At 41.3% G+C, this 20,746-nt stretch overlaps 1 protein-coding gene across 1 annotated transcript in view; it reads right to left on the bottom strand.

The window, feature by feature from the left end:
* The window catches only part of kcnj3a (potassium inwardly rectifying channel subfamily J member 3a), a 37,120-nt gene extending 17,175 nt beyond the window's left edge, over positions 1–19,945 (bottom strand). Inside the window, exons 1-2 of the mRNA XM_049594811.1 lie at positions 18,396–19,945; positions 16,871–17,087 (exon numbers count right to left, since the gene is read on the bottom strand). Coding sequence (XP_049450768.1) covers positions 16,871–17,087; positions 18,396–19,073 — 895 coding nt within the window. The 5' untranslated portion in view covers positions 19,074–19,945. The remainder of the gene's footprint in view (positions 1–16,870; positions 17,088–18,395) is intronic.
* Between the last annotated feature and the right edge of the window lie 801 nt (positions 19,946–20,746).

Genomic DNA, 20,746 nt, shown 5'->3' with positions numbered 1-20,746 from the left:
AAACCCTGTTGCTGACTAGTGTTTTGGAGGTGTAACTGCAGCGTGACACAGACACACCACTACACAAGTATAAATGCTCACAACAGCGTAGGCTCTGTATAAAGCTGACACACAAGAATAAATCCTGCTTTAAACTGTTACAGATTTTTTTAGGTGGGACTTTTTAGGTGGCTAAAATACTTTTTGCTTCTACTGCCCATCCACAGGAGTACATCACTTAGCTTCTGTTTCGGCACTCCTGCTGCTTCTCCAAACTGGGAGCATGCCGAAAGACATCTCCTAAAAGTAATGCAGTTACCATGGACAGCCCCACTTCAAAACATCCAAACTATCCCTTAAAGCTAGAAAGCAGATTATTCCAGTAAACTCAAAACACGTCTGAGTGACAAAAACAGAAAGGGATGAGTCCCAGAGGAGGGTCTCGCTAGAAGACGAGCCTTAAGAGCAGCATGTTCATGTTGCTCTGTGCTTAGGCTGCAGGATTGATTCACCTGCACTTCAGGGACAGTTGCAGCCCAACTAATCAATGCTGCCAATGACCAACACTGCAAGTGCATCACAATCTTCCTCATAACCTCCGAGACAAGTGGAGCGACAATCTTATCTCAATTATGGCCATGTAACACTTTGCCCCCCAGGTGTCCATCCTCCATCTAGACAGGGGTTAATAGTGAGGTCTACAGTTTGTGCTGTTAATTAATAAAAAAAGAGATCATTTCGCAGCTGCACAGTGTGCATGTCTTCTGAGGTAAAGGCAACTGAGACCCAGTCAATTATTTCTAATTCTTCGTAGCATGACGAGAAGACTGAGGCGTTGTTCGCGAATGTATTCCTGGTGGTTTCGTCACAACAGTTCATCCCAGGTCTACCACCACACCTCCTCCGCCAGTGATTTATTGCCATCCAACAGGGACTTGACAAATCCCTAAAGACACAATTATCGTGCTCCCCCTTGGGAAGCCAGCACAGTTCATCTAAAAGGGGATAATGAATCCTGGATGTCACAGTCGGTTCGCTGCAATGCCCATTATGTGGAGTTCATCCCCAGTGCAATTACTGTATGTACAGTAGACATAAGAGCTATATCTCACAGATATGTTAATAGAATACCTGTGTTTGCTTATCTAAAACTGGCAAAGCTGATTTCCTCTCTGCCCTTCAGAGTGAGTTGTTCAGCAGATGCCAATACACAGAGAGTGGACAAAATATCATGAACACCTTTATAATGTAATCAAATACAACAGCTTTGCAGCAAAGCTTTAGCCAAGCTTATAAAGTTCAGTGAATTTGTAGATTGTGTGAGACTACTCTCTATGGTGCTGAGGGTGCCATTTTTCTTGTTCTAATGAGCTGACTTCATTGTAAATATAACATCAGTGTACAGTCCATGCAGTATACAGTCCACTACAATCCAGTACAACACCAACACCATAATCGAGACTAAAAAGTTGGTCAAAACAACACCTCAAAAAATGGAAGATACTGGCAACCCTGTCTCAGAGATATTAAGTTTTAGTTTATTACCAAACTGCTTTCATAAATATGCTGTGGTGACAACGTAATTGCTGCCTGGATTTTGTTCAGAGACAGCGTTTCTTTGAGTTAATGAAACACTATATTTATGTACTGCACTGGGAGACATACAAAGAGCAGGACTGTGACACCTGACTCCTGGGTCCACGTCCAGACTTCCTGTCTGAAGTTTGGTTTAAGCTCCAGAAACACCAAAATTGACATCAAAGAACTAGTTGTTGTTGCATCAACTCATGTCACCTGTGTCTTGGCCAAAAAGTTGCACCTGAACACATCACAAAGACTACAGCCAATGCCCAACTAGCACTTATGTTCTGCGCCTGCATGGGAGAAAATAACTCTTCATGCTAGATAGGGTGGATTCAAGATGCTAGTTAGCATATTTAAAACCCAATGCTATTATGTTGACATGTGCACTAGCAAACAACAATACAAACAATGATGAAATGTTTGTTTGCAAAGTTTGTTTTGATGTCACTCACTCTTGACTTTAACCCTTGTGTAACTTTCTCACCTCTCAGAACACATTCTCACTCCGACCTCGTCACATATTGATGTTTGGTTTTCACGTCCACACATAACAGGCAGCGTACCCCAAGTGTGTTGGTATGATCTGGGACACTGTGTCAAGTTCTGCCTGTTACATGCATTGTCTTCCGTTTTTGCAGGAAATTTAACGTTTACATACAGTCTCTTTCAAAATAAGTGCAGCGAATTGATTTTCCTTGAACAACAAACACACATGGTTGGGTTCAGAAAACAAAAGCACGTGGTTAGGTTTAGGAAAAAAAGAACAGGGTTTTGCTTTATAATCTTACAGGTCGCAAACACCGCTCTCTCAGGTTAAAGCCATGGTTTGTTGGACCAGGCCACTACCCCTCCCGTCTGCCCGACTCGGACTTTTGCGGCTTTATCTTTCATCCTTGTCCTGCCGCATTTCCCTCTGACGCCACTGGGCGCTATTAAACTTTATTACACAGCTCTATTAAATGCTGTATTCTGATTGGACAGGGGCGGCACGGTGGTGTGGTGGTTAGCACTCTCGCCTCACAGCAAGAGGGTTGCCGGTTCGATCCCGGGCGTGGGAGCCCTTCTGTGCGGAGTTTGCATGTTCTCCCCGTGTCAGCGTGGGTTCTCTCCGGGCACTCCGGCTTCCTCCCACAGTCCAAAGACATGCAGATTGGGGACTAGGTTAATTGATAACTCTAAATTGTCCATAGGTGTGAATGTGAGCGTGAATGGTTGTTTGTCTCTATGTGTCAGCCCTGTGATAGTCTGGTGACCTGTCCAGGGTGTACCCCGCCTCTCGCCCGATGTCAGCTGGGATAGGCTCCAGCCCCCCCGCGACCCTCAAGAGGATGAAGCGGTTAGAAGATGAATGAATGAATGATTGGTCAGTAGCGGCATTCTGCGGTCTGATATTACTGTGTAATGACCGCTGCTAGTAGCAACAGTCATTACACACAGTTGCTATGTAGCCCAGCGTTGCTAGGGATGCTGCCCTGCAACACTGCAGCTGTCAAACAACTTCCGAGGGAAAAAACAAACAGAAGTGGTTGATTTTAACGGATGCCGCTGAAGAAAAAGAATACCTACGGACTTTCCCTGCCAAAAACAAAAGAAGACGGATTTGAATACACACTCGACAGTCATGCTTAATGACATTTTACGCGAGTTTTATGCCTCGGTTCAGTCCACTAAGCCTGGGTGAGTACAAAACTTTCACCAAAAGTTGTCAAATCCGGTCGGTTTTAATGCACTTCGCAGAGGCAGACAACATTATTTATTTAACTGATAATTAGCCGTGTAATAAGCGGGATAATGTATAATGAGCCGGTGAATACTGGGAAAATAACTCCCTTCAGGGGAATGAAACCTTCTATTCCCCTGTCGGGAGTTATTTTCCCAGTATTCACCGGCTCATTATACATTATCCCTTACATAACAGCAACCGTATCATGCCAATGTTAATGGAAACCTTGTTTCATTGGTTTCTGACGTCACAAGTCACTGCCCAACTGCCGGATTTCGTTGACTTCGGCATGAGACCGGGCTCTTCCATTTCTCTTCTTGTGCACCAAGCTGAACTGTCAATCAGAGTGAATTCACTCACAGACGGGCACTGCTGTCTCCAGCACCGACTCAACATGCTAAATTGGCTGAAAAATGCCAACAAGGGCCGATGAGGGCTATCAGTATGGGACACAATGCAAAATCTGGTGTGATAGACACTCACTGACAGCACAACAGTGACCAACAACTGACCGTTAGTGGCTTTGTGTGTCAAGGCCTTTAGGCAACAAAAGCACTTTGGTTCAGGTCAGGGAATAATAATAATAATAATAATAATAATATTAAGAAAGGTAGTAAGAAAAAAAATAATGCTGTAGTCATTACCAGTGGATAGTGTATGGCAAGATGACATATTTTGGCTGACAACCAATGAAATATGTTGTCAGTGAACATATGTCATATCAACATTTTACAGCAACATCTCCTCATTATGTTGATAGAACATCATTTGTAAATGTAATTTAATTGCTGTTTTAAATTAATTGTATATAAACTTATATTCTAGGAGACAGGACACTGCAGGACAATTGTAACAGATTGCATTACATTATACAGATCTTCATGATTTTGTCTCTGTTCCTTGTTACTGTATGTATTTACTGCATCCCATATAAAGTATTATACCATCAAGCCTCGGAAATCATTTCAGATCTACCAATGTTGCTTTTACTTTTACAGTAAGAAATACAATCCTGTGTAAAAACCCAGTGGTGTAAGAAGTATTTAGGTTCTTCACTCAAATAAAAGCATCACATTGTAAAAATACTCCATTTTAAGTGAAAGTCCTGCACGATAAAATCCTGTATTTTACCATGAAGATTACCAGGAAAGTGTGTTTTTGTATTCAGGTCCAGACATAATGTATCACTACACCCTCTTCGTGATGCTGCAAATATTAAGCACATTTGTCATGCTGAAATATACAAGGCAGGTAGTTGGAATATGTGTTGTTAATAAAGTCAAATGAACCAAAAGCATGAAATACATTTTAACAAAAGAGCTGTAAGGTATCCAACACATGGCTTATTGCTCCACAGGTGGAGCTCAGCAGGGACAGCCGCTTCTCTCCTGAGCTCTCACCCTGAGAACATTAGATTTAATTGGAAACTCCCGCTCTCACCTGATCTGCAGCGTTAACTTCCCCACTGAACCCGCTTTAACCCTCTGACCCGCAGGGAGCGTGACACCAAGAGGAGAGGACAAGCTCTCGGTGTAATGACTCAGAATGAATTATGGCCACTTTCTCCAGAGGACGGCACAGTCTTGGCTCATATGCTGGTTCACTTGCGCCAGTGTTTACCTAAGCTGGGGTGCTGCTGACGTCAGGCGACCCAACACCTCCAGGACTACGGCCTCCTGCTCATATGATTGAAACTATTAGGGCCTCTGGTGCAACAGAGAGCTCTCCATTTTCATTTCAATTACTGCTGCTGATGATAAAACACAGATCGGGGCATGACTTTGGCTGCATTGCTAATCAGTGGCAATAGATGTTTCCAATTAATTATGCTGGCTGGCTTTACAAGAAAGAGTCTGCATCAATGCAATTATTACTCTTAATTTAATTTCTAAATATAGACTTTATGTGTATTTGTTTCACAACAATAACTTAATTGAAGCTATGAGGATTATTATATAATAATATTATTGTTTGGTCAGGTAATTACTTTTTTATTTACCTAAACTGAGTGGCAAGACTCACTTTAAAGGAATACTTTACCCCAAATGTTTATCACTTACTCACCCCATGTTAAAGTCATGAAGAAACCTTTGTTTTTCTTGCATGCCTCCACGATAAAAGAGGAGTCCAAAAACAGAGAAAATTCTAGATGGATTGAAGTCATAGGGGTCTACGTTCACAACTTTACAAAAACAGAAATTTTACCTCATTGAACATGGGAGTTGCCGCTGCCTTGACCGCTGGTTTGTCTTTGTTATTGTATTACGTAGGTGTTTGAAAGGGTTTGTTGGGATTCAGCAAAGTCACAGAAACTAACTGATCGAGATTGTGGTTGACCAGCAGCTCATGTACACTGTAGTAAATCACCCTGGGTGTGAAGAGAGCATAGATAAGTTTCACTTTTAGTTCAGTTCCCCTTTGTAAATGGCCGACCGTTTGAGAAGTAGGCTACTAAGCATACTTGAACTGCACCAGTTGTGTGAGAGTTTGTAAACTGATGTTTTGATATAGTTTTGCTGTTGGTAATCGCCGACCCCTTGCCTTGCCTTGCCTCAATTCATCAAGAATATTCTCCAGAGACTTCCTCACAAATTCAACACAACACAGAGTTAGCAATTGACATACAAATGATCATGTAGGGAGGAAGTATTCCTTTAATGCAAAGGGTGCTTTCAGACCTAGAGTCACGGCAGCATTTGTAAGTGGACCAGATAAAATACCTTATCCGAGAAAGCTGTTCTTGATTGGTCAGAATTTCCATGTGGGAAAAATCCAGAAAGTAAAGAAAACGTTGAAGACTGTAAGATAAATGTGACACTTTCTAATGTCACAATGGAGGGACAGCTACATAGGTTGATTTTAGCGCTGGTCATCGTGGACTGTATTGCTGTCATTGTTCACTTTAGGCAAACCAGACACAGCTTAAACTAGAAAACAGTGTTTTGATGAATTGGATGTGCTGAATGTGCATATTAAGGCAGTACAGGAGGAGGAGCACATTAATAATCCTCCAGGACTGTAACATGCTCATGTTTAACCCAAACAATGTGTAATGTGACTGCGGTTAGTTCGGATCAAGGTCGGAACAACAGTTGTTTTGGTGCACACCCTAGTGCGATTGCTGTGTTCACACCTGCCCATACTTAGGGGGCAAAAGAGCTTGAGTTTGATTGAACTGAACCAAACAGGGCAGGTGTGAAAGCACCCTATGTTAGAAACGAATATATCTGATCATAAATCCTTATAGATTTATCAGTGTTCATACACTGGAATCATAATATTTGTGCTTCTACTCCTCAAACTCAGACTCTACAGGTCTGAACCCTGACTTAATTTGAAAAACACAGTTGCGCAGTTTGAAATATGGAGCATACAGGTAGGCGGTTCATTATTTAAAGCTGCTCTCTCCAGTCACATACTACATTTATGCACACATGAATATATATTACCAGTGGATCCAGTCTATATGCAACTAACCCCCTGCCACCCACACTCATTTTAAATTGAGCCAATAGCTGGTATATTCTATTTTCTATTCTCTCACAGTGAATCACAGGAAAGCCTTGTAGCAGTATGAAAAGAGGGGGCTGGCAGCAATCTTTGAAAACAATCGAAATCAACACACGACTTTATCGAAGAGAAGAGAGAGCGCTTTTGATCTTTTTGCTGTCATCTGCCACACAACCTAATCAAGAGATGAAGTGTGACGCTGTGTTCATCACACACGTTCAGTGGGAAACCATTTACAAACGTAGGGGTTATTAGTTAGTTCGGTAAGCAGAGAGTGTTGCCTGCAGTACAAATGTGCTGTGTCGCCAGAAGAGTGAATTAAAGTCTAACTGAAAGTTCTCTGAGTAAACAAATACAGACATTTAAATGAACACCAAGACAGCGGTGTTTATCATGAAGTAAACTTCCTCAAAAACGTTGTCAACTTTGGTAAAAAAAAATCTAAATATGACATATTTGCAGCATTGCATGCATTCCAGTAGCATATGTAATAATCACACAGAGCACATTTGCATGAAAGTCAAATCACTCTGAAAAGAGAAAAAGGTTTATGCTGATAATACAGTTTATGCTCATGAATTATTGCTTTTTACAGCCGATGAATGAATTTAAAAACACTTTGCACATTTGGTGAAGATCTGCCACCATGTTAGACCCCAGACACCAGACAAAAATCCAGGGATTGACTAATGCACTGACAGACTTCTTTCTATTCTGTAATGAAAATGAGTTCCCCGTGAAATAAATCATCAGCTTGTTTTTCTTTGTTAGTTATTATTTCTCTAATCTGAAAACTGCCTGGTCTTAAATTATATGACATTAGATCTCCAGCATACAGGAGCTGCGGCATTCAGATAGGAGTGCTGTGGTGTAACTGCATCATGTACAAATCCAACACTGAAAATAATGAAATGAATTTAGTTGCAACACACTGATTAGTTTCATGGATGGAGGGACCTAAACGTCTGTTACTGGCAGCTACAGTTTATTTTGGGTTCTTCAGAATCAGCTCCACTAATGAACAGATTGCCTCTGGCTTGGTATTTAAGCCTTTGCAGTGCTGAGCAGCATCACTGGTGTTAATGGGACACTTATCTAAACTTCTGACGTATTTTAAGACTGCATGTAGTAGTTCTGAATCAGCTGATGAGTCAAAGTTGGGTCATCTTCAAGCTCTGTAGTGGCACAGTGAAAATGACCTCGCAATGCTATTAACACAGCATTATACCACAGTTTGTTTGTGTTTCTTTTCTTTTCACATTCTTGATCAACTTTATATATTTAGAAGAAGCATTTTTCCCAGACGACATATTGACTTGTTACAGCAGCAAAAGAACACTTGTGAATTTAAGCAATAAGCTACAAGAGGCTGAGATTTACAGTGATTTTAGAACAGATAAGTCGCGTTGAGTAATTAATGTCAGTGTGTCTCCTTTTTTAAAAGCTTCTTCCTCTTCCTGTCCATCTCTGCCAACCATTCAGCCCACCCAGTCAATCAAAATGTTCAACAAAATCTGACATCTTGAAACAATGGTTAATTGGTGCAGTAATACTGATGTAATGTGGTTACAGCTTCGCAGAGTATTTGAAAATGGCTTTTAACATGTTTAAGCTAATCATAATCAAGGACTTGAACAATCAATTTTATAAAATCACATTAATAAGATTTAGATTTCCATGTATCTGCTTCAGTTTCAGGGTCCTGGTTTTGTGCATGCCAGCACACTGTTATTCTAAGTTTCATTTTTGTGTGCATTTTTAATGTGTGCATCAGTAAACCTGAGTGGAAACACTGAAAATAGAAAACCTTGCAAAAAACTTTGACTTTTTGGGGAGATGGAAAAGATTGAGTACTGACGAAAACAAAATGCTACTAAGTGTGAGGAAAACAGATTTAGCGAATATGTCATGACATACGTGACAACATGTTCTCACTCCCAACTCATCAAATACAGCAGCTTGGTCAGCAGTCGTTTGCTTCAAACTATGACACTCTAGGAACCCCTCTAGCATCAGTTTTGGACGTGTCGATTTCCGGTCTTTAAATGCATACAGTGTCTTTTCAAAATAAACTTCTGTGTTGACAGGAAATGTAGGTTTAGGCAACAGAACTACTTTAAAATTAGGAAAATATTGTCGTTTGAGTTAAAATGATAGTGACTTTTGGTTTCACACAGGACTCTCTCACTCTTTGTACTATGTCAGTTGTGTTTGAGTGGGAAATATTGTTGCAGCTGGGTTTACGTTGGAATAAGCTAAAAGCCTGATGCGTCTCATACAGACGCCCAAGGGTGCCTTCTGTGTCAGATGCCAAGGGCCACATCAAAGTTGTGGTATTTGATGACCTGGGAATGAGAACAGGCTATACATGATCATGTGACTTGAACGTTCACTGAAGGTTACGCTCCACTGAAGAGACAAATTAATACATGGAACAAACATAAATGCCATATTTCCATCACGTTCTATGTTGTTTACCATCATTTGCGCTCTTTTGGTTGATTACATCATCTTTTTGCTCCCTCTTCTGCTGCAATGGTTTGACCCAGACTGGAGCATTAGCATTAGCATTAGCTGTGTCTGTCAATATATCAACTTGTGATGTTAAGACAACAGTGATGGATGGAAACACGCATTAATTTTCATTTTTCTTTCACAGGTCTTCTGGAAAAATGTATTTGCATGGAAACTTTGCTCCTGTTATGGCTTCCTGGGGCAGTTGAACACAGCTGAGTCAGTGTTAATGTCATTAGTAACACCTGTGCTTTACCTACAAAATGTCAAAATGTGCCATTTTGTAGTACTGTCCAAATGAATAGTAAGAATTATTTGCCCTATATAGTAGACTCAAAGTATCCCACAATGCATTGTGAAAAGTCGTATACAACCTAACCCAGCTCTAAATAGTAGACTCAAAGTATCCCACAATGCATTGTGAAAAGTCGTATACAACCTAACCCAGCTCTAAATAGTAGACTCAAAGTATCCCACATTGGGCTGAAGGAAAAATGCCAAACGTCGAGAAAAGAAACACAGGCACAATTACAACCTGTGTTGAATGATTTTAGGAACAAAGAATGATTGGTATTGAGTGGCATTTCCACGGAGCTCTAAAAGCTGTTTTATAAAGAGTATTATTAAGAAGCATTTTTTCCTCTTATGTCGACGGGCACAGGATGAATCCATGAGTTGTGGCGCAAAGATAATAGACCTATGTTTAATATGAGCAGAGCAGCGCATCACATTCATGTATTTATCACACACATTTTTATTTGGAACACTGGCACCAATGGCGTAAATAACGGCAAAGAGAAAACTGATGTATTCAACTGGGGTTATGTTTATCATGTTCACAAGAAGGGTCAATGTGAGCACCCGCCTTTTGTTATTCACAACCTGGAAAATTTTCATAGAGCTACTAGTTCAAGCCTTTGTGTACGTGGTTTTCCGTATCGTAAACATGAGCTCACAAGTTGAATTTCAATGCAAATGACCACTTGCCGCAAAGCTACATAGTTCATGTTTATTGCTTTATATATATATATATATATATATATATATACATATATAAACCAGTGGCTTTTTGCCTTTATTCGATTGGTAAATGGACGCACTTGTACAGTGCCCTTCTAATTTTCTGACCACTCAAAGTGCTTTTACATCATGTCACATTCACCCATTCACACACAGATGCACACACTGGTGGCCGAGGCTCATACGTTCATACGTGGTGGCATGTAACCATTCACAAGCTCTCACACATAGATGGAACTGCCATCGGAGCAATTTGGTTTCAGTATCTTGCCCAAGAATACTTCAACATGTGGACTGAAGAAGCCAGGGATCGAGCCGCTGATCTTCAGATTAATGGACAACCCACTCTACCTGAGCCACAGCCGCCCCTAGGACAGATTGTGAAAGGGGGGGCAAGAGAGAGGGGATGACGTGCAGCAAAGGAGTGTGGGCTTGAATCAAACCCAGGACGCTGCGGCAAGGCCACAGCCTTAATACATGGGGCGCCCACTCTACCAGGTGAGCTGCCGGGCACACAGTTAATTAAAGGCCCTGTGCACCCAGGGAAGTGTTTTCAATCACTCTGTCTGATTAGCCCACAAGCCAGGCTGAAGCTGGGTGAGGTTCTGCTGGACATTACATCATGTCACAAAACTCCACAGACCAATAAGAATGTTGTCACGCCTTAAATGGCAAATGGACCTGCATTTGTATAGCGCCTTTCTAGTCATTCAACCACTCAAGGCGAGTACACTACGAGTCACATTCACCCATTCACACACACATTCACTTACTGGTGGCCGAGGCTACCGTACAAGGAGCCACCTGCTACTCGTTTATTTTAACACACTCACACACCGATGGAAGCATCATCGGGAGCAATTTGGGGTTCAGTATCTTGCTCAAGGATACTTTGGGATCGAACTGCTGATCTTCCGATTGGTGGACGACCCACTCCACTGTACGTCTGAGCCACTATTAAACAAACAGATGAATCGGGGAACTGTCACTCAAGCCCCGTTCACACACACCCACACAGCTCTGAGAAGAGATCTAATTAGGCAGTATAAGTAAAAACACCTGTGTGAGTGTGTAATAGCTTTCAGATGGTGATATTATTAGCTGAAATTATGGCAGAGCAACGTAGAAAACTTCATTTACAGTGTAGCCTACTAATTTGTTTTGCCAATTATGTTTCAAGTTGGCAACGTGTTTTTCTCATTTAGTAAGCGCCTTATGTGTGTGAAATACAATACTGAGATTAACTTTGACACTAGAGGCTGCATCCTGATGGCTCATTTATTCTAAACATTAGATACATATATATATAGAGAGAGAGTCTTCTGTCAGTACTCTGTGTTCATTTTGTTCATATTTGTGCATGTTGCTTGAGAGTTTACGGATATGGACAAAACGGAACAGTACCACCAGAGATCATGGGGGCAGTGTAGGGTAGTTCAAGCAAGACAGAAAACAACAAAGACATTATTAAAAATGGCAGAGCAGAATGAACTTAAAATTTAGTGGAGAGAATTCTCTGCTCACATGTTAGGATGTATTTTATAGCCTCACAAACCACCACTGTTTACAGCACTGCTTCTGTTAAAAGGTACTCTGTGCATTCCAATACCCATACTACCATACCGTATAGTATGCAGGAAAAATATTTAGTGTGTTCTAATACATAGTATGTCAGATGCAGTATCCCAACAATACCAGGATGTTCTACTGCATCTGGTCTGATTTTGCAGTATGCAAGCCAGCACATTGACTGAGCCGCAAACAGATGACAGCTGATTGACAGCTGTCAAAAGTCGCAATTATGGATGACAGTGCATTCAAGTGATTGATGACCAGTTGAACGGTAATAATAGCAATATTGATTGTTTAAGTGAACAAAATAATCATAAATATAATGACAATAGGACATATCCATAAAAATAACAAACTATATACATCACAAAGTAACAACAGCGGGCTCTGTGGGTTGACCTCCATCCGAGTGCTGTCTGTTTTATCTCCATGGTAACGTATATAAAAGCAAGAGGGTCAAAGTTCAGGGCGTAATGTTATGAGACAGTAGTATGTCTCGATTGTGCTCATACAACATGCATCAGCACATACTTTTCAAGGGTAGCTGCAGTAGCTACGAAAAGTAAAAAGAAAAATTATGCACCCAATATTACGACCTCCTCTGCTGTCGCCTTGTTTGTTGTTGTGTGAAAGGTTTGACCCCGCTTTCTGGTGCCATCTAGTGCAGTGGTTCCCGACCTTTTTCCTTATTGGACCTCCTTTTTGTCATTTCGTAAACCAACAACACCGACTAAGTGACATATTTTAATATATTCAGTCCATAACAATAACATTACAGAACAATTAATAAACTGTACAATTAACCCAAAGTTTGTGAATGCAATAACTGCACGAGAGTCTGTGCACCGGAGTTTTGGATAAATTCCAGGCAGATTATTTCCTGCACATACTGTATTCCCTCATAGATACATGTTCCTGATATTGTTAGGAACTTTTTATTCAATTCACTGTCTGCGTTGCTTGTTGTTTTTTAACAATCCTACATAGCTTCTCAACAAGCTTCTTTCCTTACATGTTCATGCTTTCTTCTGTCTGACGCTTGGTCATTGTTCTGTTAACTCTTTGGTTATTTTAACAGGGTACTTTTCTAATGCAAGTTGAGGCTGTTTTGCAAAGAGGGAAGGCCCTGTGAATAAAGCTTTTGCTCAGGTCTTCACTGTGCCCCTGTCCCACAAGATTTTTAAAGATTCTTATACTTGAAATTAATTTAGTTTTCTGCGCAAAAATGATTGACATTGACATTGTTAATTTAGTTCAATCAAATATAACTTTATTTATCCCGAAGCAAATTCTTGTGCCAGAGAATGCTTCAAATTCTAGTAACACAGTAACCACATATTAACAACCAGTGGGTTCCCCGGGTCAGAGTCACTCACTGGGCCCAGTTTTAGAACTACAGAGGACTAAATATCTGGCAAAAATATACAAATATACAAGATACAAGTGTTCTCAAGGAGCAAAAGCAAAACCAGTGCCTAATAGAGTAACAACAGGAGTATGATGAGTACAAGACTTACTAAAAATAACCTAAAAATAAGCTTAAAGCCCTAAAAATTCCCAAAGCCCAGGTTGGGAACCAGTGATCTAGAGAATGTGAAGGATATGAAGGACACATGGAAGTATGTGGGTAGTGGGGGTTACAGCGTTTGAAATCAAAGTATCTATTTTTGTATGTAAAGGGAGCATCAGTGAGCTTTTAGTCCCACACGTGTTCATGTTTACTTCCTCGAAAGTACTGTGGTTAATGTTAGGAAGACATTGTTTTTCAGTCACGTTATTGAAGTGAATATGTTGTGTCTCGTATGTCAAATCACTTTTGACTTTTCAGTATTAAACCATGATCAAGTCCTTAAACATAACTATTAAACAGTTAAATGATGCTTTAGTTGCTAGAAATAGATATTGTAAAGCAGGAAGGGATACTGTGGAGTAAACAAATGAAATACAGTAGCCAGCATTACACTTCTTTCAATAAGTTGCTGTTGCAAATAATTAATCTATATTGTGCACAGATATTAGCTGATCATGTAATAATTAAAGGAAACATATTTTGATGACAGAAGAGAAACTGTGATCCGTTTGTCCAGCTGAATCCACCATATCACAACTGAGCAGATGTTACTGCACTGCGGACTCTGAGAGAATTAATACGCTCATTGTTCAACTGCAAAATCTATTTTTATTTTTAATTTTAAAACTTGAATTCATGTATTGTATTATTATTAACTGGTATTATCACTACACACAGACATCTGATATGAGCCGAGCTGCAGTCATTACTTGTTATTCACTCTTGCAGTGTTAAACTCATCTTTTTATATCCAAACACCTGTCGTTCCTGCAATGCACAAATAATGCAGGAGTAACTCAGCTTGGTGTTATTATGCCGAGATTCACATCAACAAAGTGGCAGGGGGATGACACGCTCAGACACAGAGCCTGACATGCATATTTGCTCTGTAGCCAATGACACTGTAACACTCTGTAAAGATACTCGTTGTTGAGTGATGCGTTTTTTGTTGCTCGTATTGATTGTTATTGTGTCAGACATTATCCCTGTTAGTGCTGTTAACTCAACCAAAACGTGTTAGTACAGGCGTCTTGTTTGTGCTTCTCCCCCCCTCCCTGCAGCTATCCTGTTTTGCAGGGCAAGCAGTCAGACGGCATGTACAGTACATTAATTGCAACGTGATGTAAAGCCAATTCAACCTCAGCAGCATCTTCCCCAGCTGCGTTAGAAAACCAAACTCAATACCACAAAGCCACAACTGGCACGAGTCCAGAAGAAAATCTGCTGCTACCAGACATCCTACATGTCTCATTTGGAAGGTGCATCATACTGAGGTGGTGATCAAAAACCCCTTGGGCTCCTATTCAAAAGGAATAAAGAATAGCTCCTGCCTTTTTATACAATGTAGAGGTTGTCAGAGGTTGCAGCAGAATGTAACAATTCTTAGCTCCTACGTGCTAAGATATTTTTCTTTTCTTGAGCATAAAAGAGAACTTCAGTCAGTCCAAAATATTTGGCGTGATCTCTGGGACAAAAGGTTACTGTGTCAAAAAGGGTACACAGTTGTGTCTGTTATCGTTGAGTAAGAAGGACAAAGAGTCAGTGATTGTGTAGCTTTAATCTGCAGTGGAGAGTATTTTAAGTTGTGTTCCAGACAGCGCTTTTTTTTTTTTTCACACATAACCTCAAAAAAAACAACATAGATCTTGGGGAGTTGGGCAGCTTCTTCACTAGTAAACACCAAGCCTCATAAATATTTCATCTTATTCTTTCCCTGCTGTAACACCTGTTCTGGCAAGCACTTCATGGTACAGTAACGCCTCCGTGTGCTTTTCACATTTCAGAAGAGATCCTCCTGAATAGCAGACGACGTTGTCAACAAAAGCAATTTCATCTAATGTTCAGCACCGCATGTTTGCCTGTTTTATTGCTGAAATTGTGTTATGATTCCTATACCATAGGAATAAAAAACCTAAGTTTAGGTGCAGTGCTGCAATCCTGAATACTCAAGGAGAGGTTGCCATGGAAACAGAGTTACATTGGCCAGAAATGAAAGCGTCTGAGGATTTAGACTTTCACTGTACATAAATTTTTAACCATAGATTGTTTCTACATCAGCCTTCTCGACCGACTTCACATGACCACATCTGCTCGTCGGTGCAGGAGTGTCTGTGACGTGAAAAATTTGAGCACAACAATCCCGAAACGTGAATTCAAACTGAGACTGTGACTATTACAAATGATACGATGACACATGCTCCTGTGACAGCCACTGTAATACTATTAATAAATGCTAATATATCAATGATAACTCAGTCGCATCGCCGCACTGAATATTCTCATACCTTAAAACCAACCTGTGCAAAGCAGCAGGATCACAATCACACCCATGAAAAACATAATTTTGACGCTGCATGTTCACTGGTTATTAACTGAACACATAAGAAGAAACAGAATCAGGTGTCCCAACCAGATTTTGTGGGTCACATCTAACACTGTACCCAGACTGCACTGACACTCCATACTGTAATACATTAACATCTATGCACACCATGCTTGAGAATATGTCAACTCTCATCAGCATGACATAATGCTGCATGTCATAAACTGAGGAATCTGCATCTCAGCCGCAAACACACTTTAATAAAACTGCACTTAACGATCAATAGCACCTGAATATCTTTGCTAATTGCTGCCTGCAGTGTCAGCCTCCCTGTCACATCTCCATATGCTGTTTTCTCCGAACTCTCCCATTACAACCGCTCCTCTGTTCGCTCTACAACACCCAAAGAGCTCTCCCCACACTATATCAGCTGTGTCAAATAAACGGTTGAATTCAAAATGACCACAGTGGAGAATTTTACTCGGGGCATTACTCATCTTGTGGAAATGGAATTCCCTAATTCCAAAGGGACCTTAGAAAGCAAATTATTATCCTCTCTGAGAATAGCTGCCATGAGGTAAGTGCTGCACGGGCACAAAGGCGGAGGGATGGAATTTGTTTCAGATGAGAAAAAGAAAATGTATGTAGCCTGACAGTGACCCTGCTGGAGTTTGAAAGTGTTCAGCGGCTTTTACTGTAGCTTAAAACTTGGCTCTACTCCTCCAAAACCCAGAAGGTGTTTTAATGCACAGATTAAAAACTGGTTAACTTAATGCCTGCAACACAAAATTAATCACCTATGATGTGGAAAGCTAACCACTGCTATTCGTAGCTTCTCTATGTTTGCCACAGAACAAAAATCAATACAATGCAATAAAGGGGTCAATAGTGAGTCTATTTGGATGCCAGCTATTATCACCTATGTTAGAGCTCACTGTAATTTATAAGATTCCAGAAATAGATGTTGCTGCACTTAAAACCCAATGTAAGAACATCTCCAGCCACTTAGCCTGCAGCCACAACATGCAGCACAACAACAGCAGGCCTACAAAAATGCGTGTTTGCAGTTACTTACCTGTCGTCTCTACTATCCCTTCTAGTATCACCACAATTTCAAACTGCTCTGTTTGCATGGACCTCTGGGAGAGGTCGTAGAAGGGGCTTTTGGTGTCAATCACATGGCAGATCGTGAGTGGTGAGACGAGAAAGAGCTGGTCTGCCCCGGTACTGAAACCCACGTCCAGCTCCAACTGATCCAGCGGAAGAAACTCGCCCTCGGGCGTCTGGCGAGACTAAGGAAGCGTACAAGAAGAGACAGAGACAGAGATGTTTGGTGGGGGAAGGAAGGGGTAAGACAGACTTATCTACAGCACATCAAGAGCCTTTGTGGGAGCTGCTCGGGGTTTTATTCGCAATCAGAGCAACCAGTCATCAGTCTATCAGGAGAAATTGCTATAATTTCCTTAAATGGCACCTAAAGAGGCATATATACTGCAGGAATATGCATCTCAGCATGTGATTTAATACACCACTGAGAATTTAAACAACTGAATCAGGCTGGTTTTAATTTACTACATATTGTTGGATTCATCTGCCTGATACTCACCTGCTGTGACAGCACACGGAAACTAGAAAAAATCCTTCTCTTTGTGAATAACGGTTTTAATAACCTGCTAAGATGGATGTGGCTGCAGTGTGTCTGTGGTAAAACTTACTAAGTTAATACTTACCTTAAACTTTATGACAGTTACACTTAATCTCCTTTATTATCACTGCATATGATATGATAATTAGTGGGAACGTGCACTGTAGAGCTTTAAAAAGTTTGTACAAGTTTGCTAAAGACTTTAGTGAAGCCAGGAGGTGGACAGCAGGGACATCCATACATGATGCTCTCCTGTTAAAGGACAGCAGGTTGTAACCCACTACCACTTTGAAACAGTTTAAAGATTAGTATATGAACAGCAGGGCTACAATGGACAATTATTTTAATCAGTTAGTTGTTTGGTCTATTAAGTGTCAAGAAATGGTGACAAGATGACGCCCTCACATGTCTTGTTCTGTCCACAACTTACTGTACAGTGGAGTAAAGAAACCAGAATATATATTGACATTTAAGAAGCTGGAATTAGAGAAGGTTGACGTTTTTTTCCCTTCAAAAATTACTCAAACTGATTAATCGACTATCAGCTTAGTTGCCGATTAATTTAATAGTTGACGACTAATTGATAACTGCTGCAGCTCCAATGGACAGCATGTTTGATAAAGGGACACGAAGGCCTCTTTGCAAACTTGAGGGATAGATGTCCCCCTATCAGTTGTGCAAAATATGTAATTTGTGAAATACATAAATGTCCTTCTGTGCTATGTCTTGCTCCTGGTCTTGTCGACTTGCTGTAAGGTCTATTTGTGTCTGTTTGCATCACTGTAGTTTCTGAAGCTTTGTCTACCATGGCTTCATGTGAGGAGTAGGCTTAAATGTCAGTGTGTAGGCCTTTCAGCATCAGTTTCCTAAAAAAAAAACCTGGACTGAACCATGATATTAATGGCAATAAAACTGAAATACTGCTTGCCTCCCGACTAAAAGTAGCACCACTTACTTTCAGTAATTTGCAGCGGATCTGTGCAGAGACCATATGGCTGTTACGCAGGTTGCCGACCCTGAACATGAGAGTTAGTTTCCCATCTCGCATAGAAATCGCCGCATGTTCACTGAACATCAAAGTCTCGGCCCTCTTTTTGGGCTGAGACATCTTGATGAACATGCAGCCGATCAAAAAGGCATCGACGATCGATCCGAGGATCGACTGGAAAAGAAAGAGAATGATCCCCTCGGGGCATTTGTCTGTGATGTATCTGTAACCATATCCTATAGTGGCCTCGGTCTCTATGAAGAAGAGAAAGGCTGAGGGAAAGTTATAGACATTGGCCACACATGGAGTGTACTTGTCATTGTGGGCTTTGTTGAGGTCTCCTCGGATGTATGCGATGAACCACCACATAGAGGCCATGAAGAGCCAAGCGACCGTGTAGGTGAGGATGAAAATAAATAGATTCCAGCGCCATTTCAAATCTACTAGTGTTGTGAATAAATCTGAGAGGTATCTGCTGGTTTCACCACCCAGGTTCCCATGCTGGACGTTACATCGCCCGTTCTTGTCCACGAACCGCTGCCTCTTCCTCTTTTTCTCTGGGGGAGGCTGATTGAATCCAGACCCGCTAGATGAGGTGGTCACTACCTGATAATCGTCCCCAAATTTCTTTCGAAGTGCAGACATACTACGATGACAGCAGCGAAAGAAATAACAAAGGATTCAATGGTATAAAAAAAGTCTGGGTTGTAGTTGCTGCAGTCGTTAATGCCCGTGCGCAATGTCTCCTCTTTGGAAATAAGGCGATAAAAGTGCGCTGTCTTCGCCCCAGTTAGTCTTGCACCATCCTCTTTCGCCACACACTACTGTTGCTACACTCTACAGCCATGAAATATCAATAATGTAAGAGTAGTTTACAAACCCCGAGGATAGAAGCCATATGAAAAAATGATAATAATAAGCGACGCACAGGATAAGGTATCCAAACGCGCCAGTCGCAGTCCAGGTTTTACAGGTTTATCAGTTGCTGCGTCGTGGATTACTCATCGCCCGTGAAGGTTGGGGCTATATCGACCTGTTCAAAACTGTACTCACAGAGTAAGTTCTCATGCGAAAGTTCAAAATCCTTTAACGGCCCATAAAACACCAATATCTCTGCGTAATTAGTCGCTGGAAACGGTTTCCAGGATGAAACGTCTCTGTGCGCACTTGCGTCTGAGATTATTCGGTTTCCAGTCCTTCCTTTGTGATCTGTAGACATAGGAGATGAATTGCATCCAAGCATATGACTGTAAAAAATGACGAGATGGTGGAAGAAAATCACTGTCCCACTGTCGTCATTTTTGGCTGCGCGCATCGACGCTGATTGCCAGGCTCTTTCTTCGGGCACCTTTTCCCCTCTCTCAGAGAAATGTCGACAGGATTCTCATGGTTCAGCGGTAGAGATCCACCAGATGCTCTTTTGGCTGCTTAGATCCTTCTTTCCCGTCGATTTCTCTGCGCGGCTCCTGCGCACTTCCACGTTTCCAGTGATGCACTCACTGTTGCCTAGTGGTACTACAAAGACAGACAATTTGGAGGAGGAGGATGAGGAGGAGGAGAGGAGGAGGAGGGAAGAGGGTTCGCCTGATTTGACAGTTTTTTTTTCTCTTCTTCTCAAGTGATCAAATATGTGAAACTGCAGCCAAGATGTCATGATGACTTTCAAATAATCACATTTAAAGCCACATTTAGCCTTTAACAAGGGAATTAAGAGGCCTCCGGCTCTTTGCAGCATCACTAAATTGGTTGATATGATTATAAAATGGAAATAATAAAAATAACATTTTTTACACCTTCATGGCTGTGTTGCAGAGGCACTGCCACAAAGCTTCCTGGTTTCATAATGCTGAACGTTATTATTATCCATTATTCACCCTAATTTTCTCTCCAGTGTATCTGTAGCCCGAGGAAAAGTCTTCCCCTCTGCAGTGGACATTTACAAATGCACCTTGTTTACCGCTTGTTTTCTGGGTCACCTGTGTTAACAGCCACTGATGACCCCGCTTCCATCCCATGGGTGACTGCACCCACTTTATTCCTGTGAATGCCACACACACAGGAGATCTTAACAGAGTAACAAGTTCTGCAGGAAAGCTGCTGACACTCACAGCAAACTGTATTAGATCTCAGGGGGAAAGAAGGGAGCTGCAACCAGGATGCACTGCTCAGAATTCACTCATCGTATTACCGAGATCATGGCCACAGAGGAATACACCCACACCATAGTTACCCAGGCTCACACCGTGTCTCTCAAAGACACATGAGGCAGTGTGAACATACCACCACCTCTACTCACACACAGCTTCTCCACCCTTTTA

The sequence above is a fragment of the Epinephelus fuscoguttatus genome, linkage group LG13 (assembly GCF_011397635.1).
Source record: "Epinephelus fuscoguttatus linkage group LG13, E.fuscoguttatus.final_Chr_v1".
Lineage (NCBI taxonomy): Eukaryota > Metazoa > Chordata > Actinopteri > Perciformes > Serranidae > Epinephelus > Epinephelus fuscoguttatus.
The sequence above is the reverse complement of the archived record's forward strand: the minus strand, read 5'-3'. Positions and strand labels throughout refer to the sequence as shown.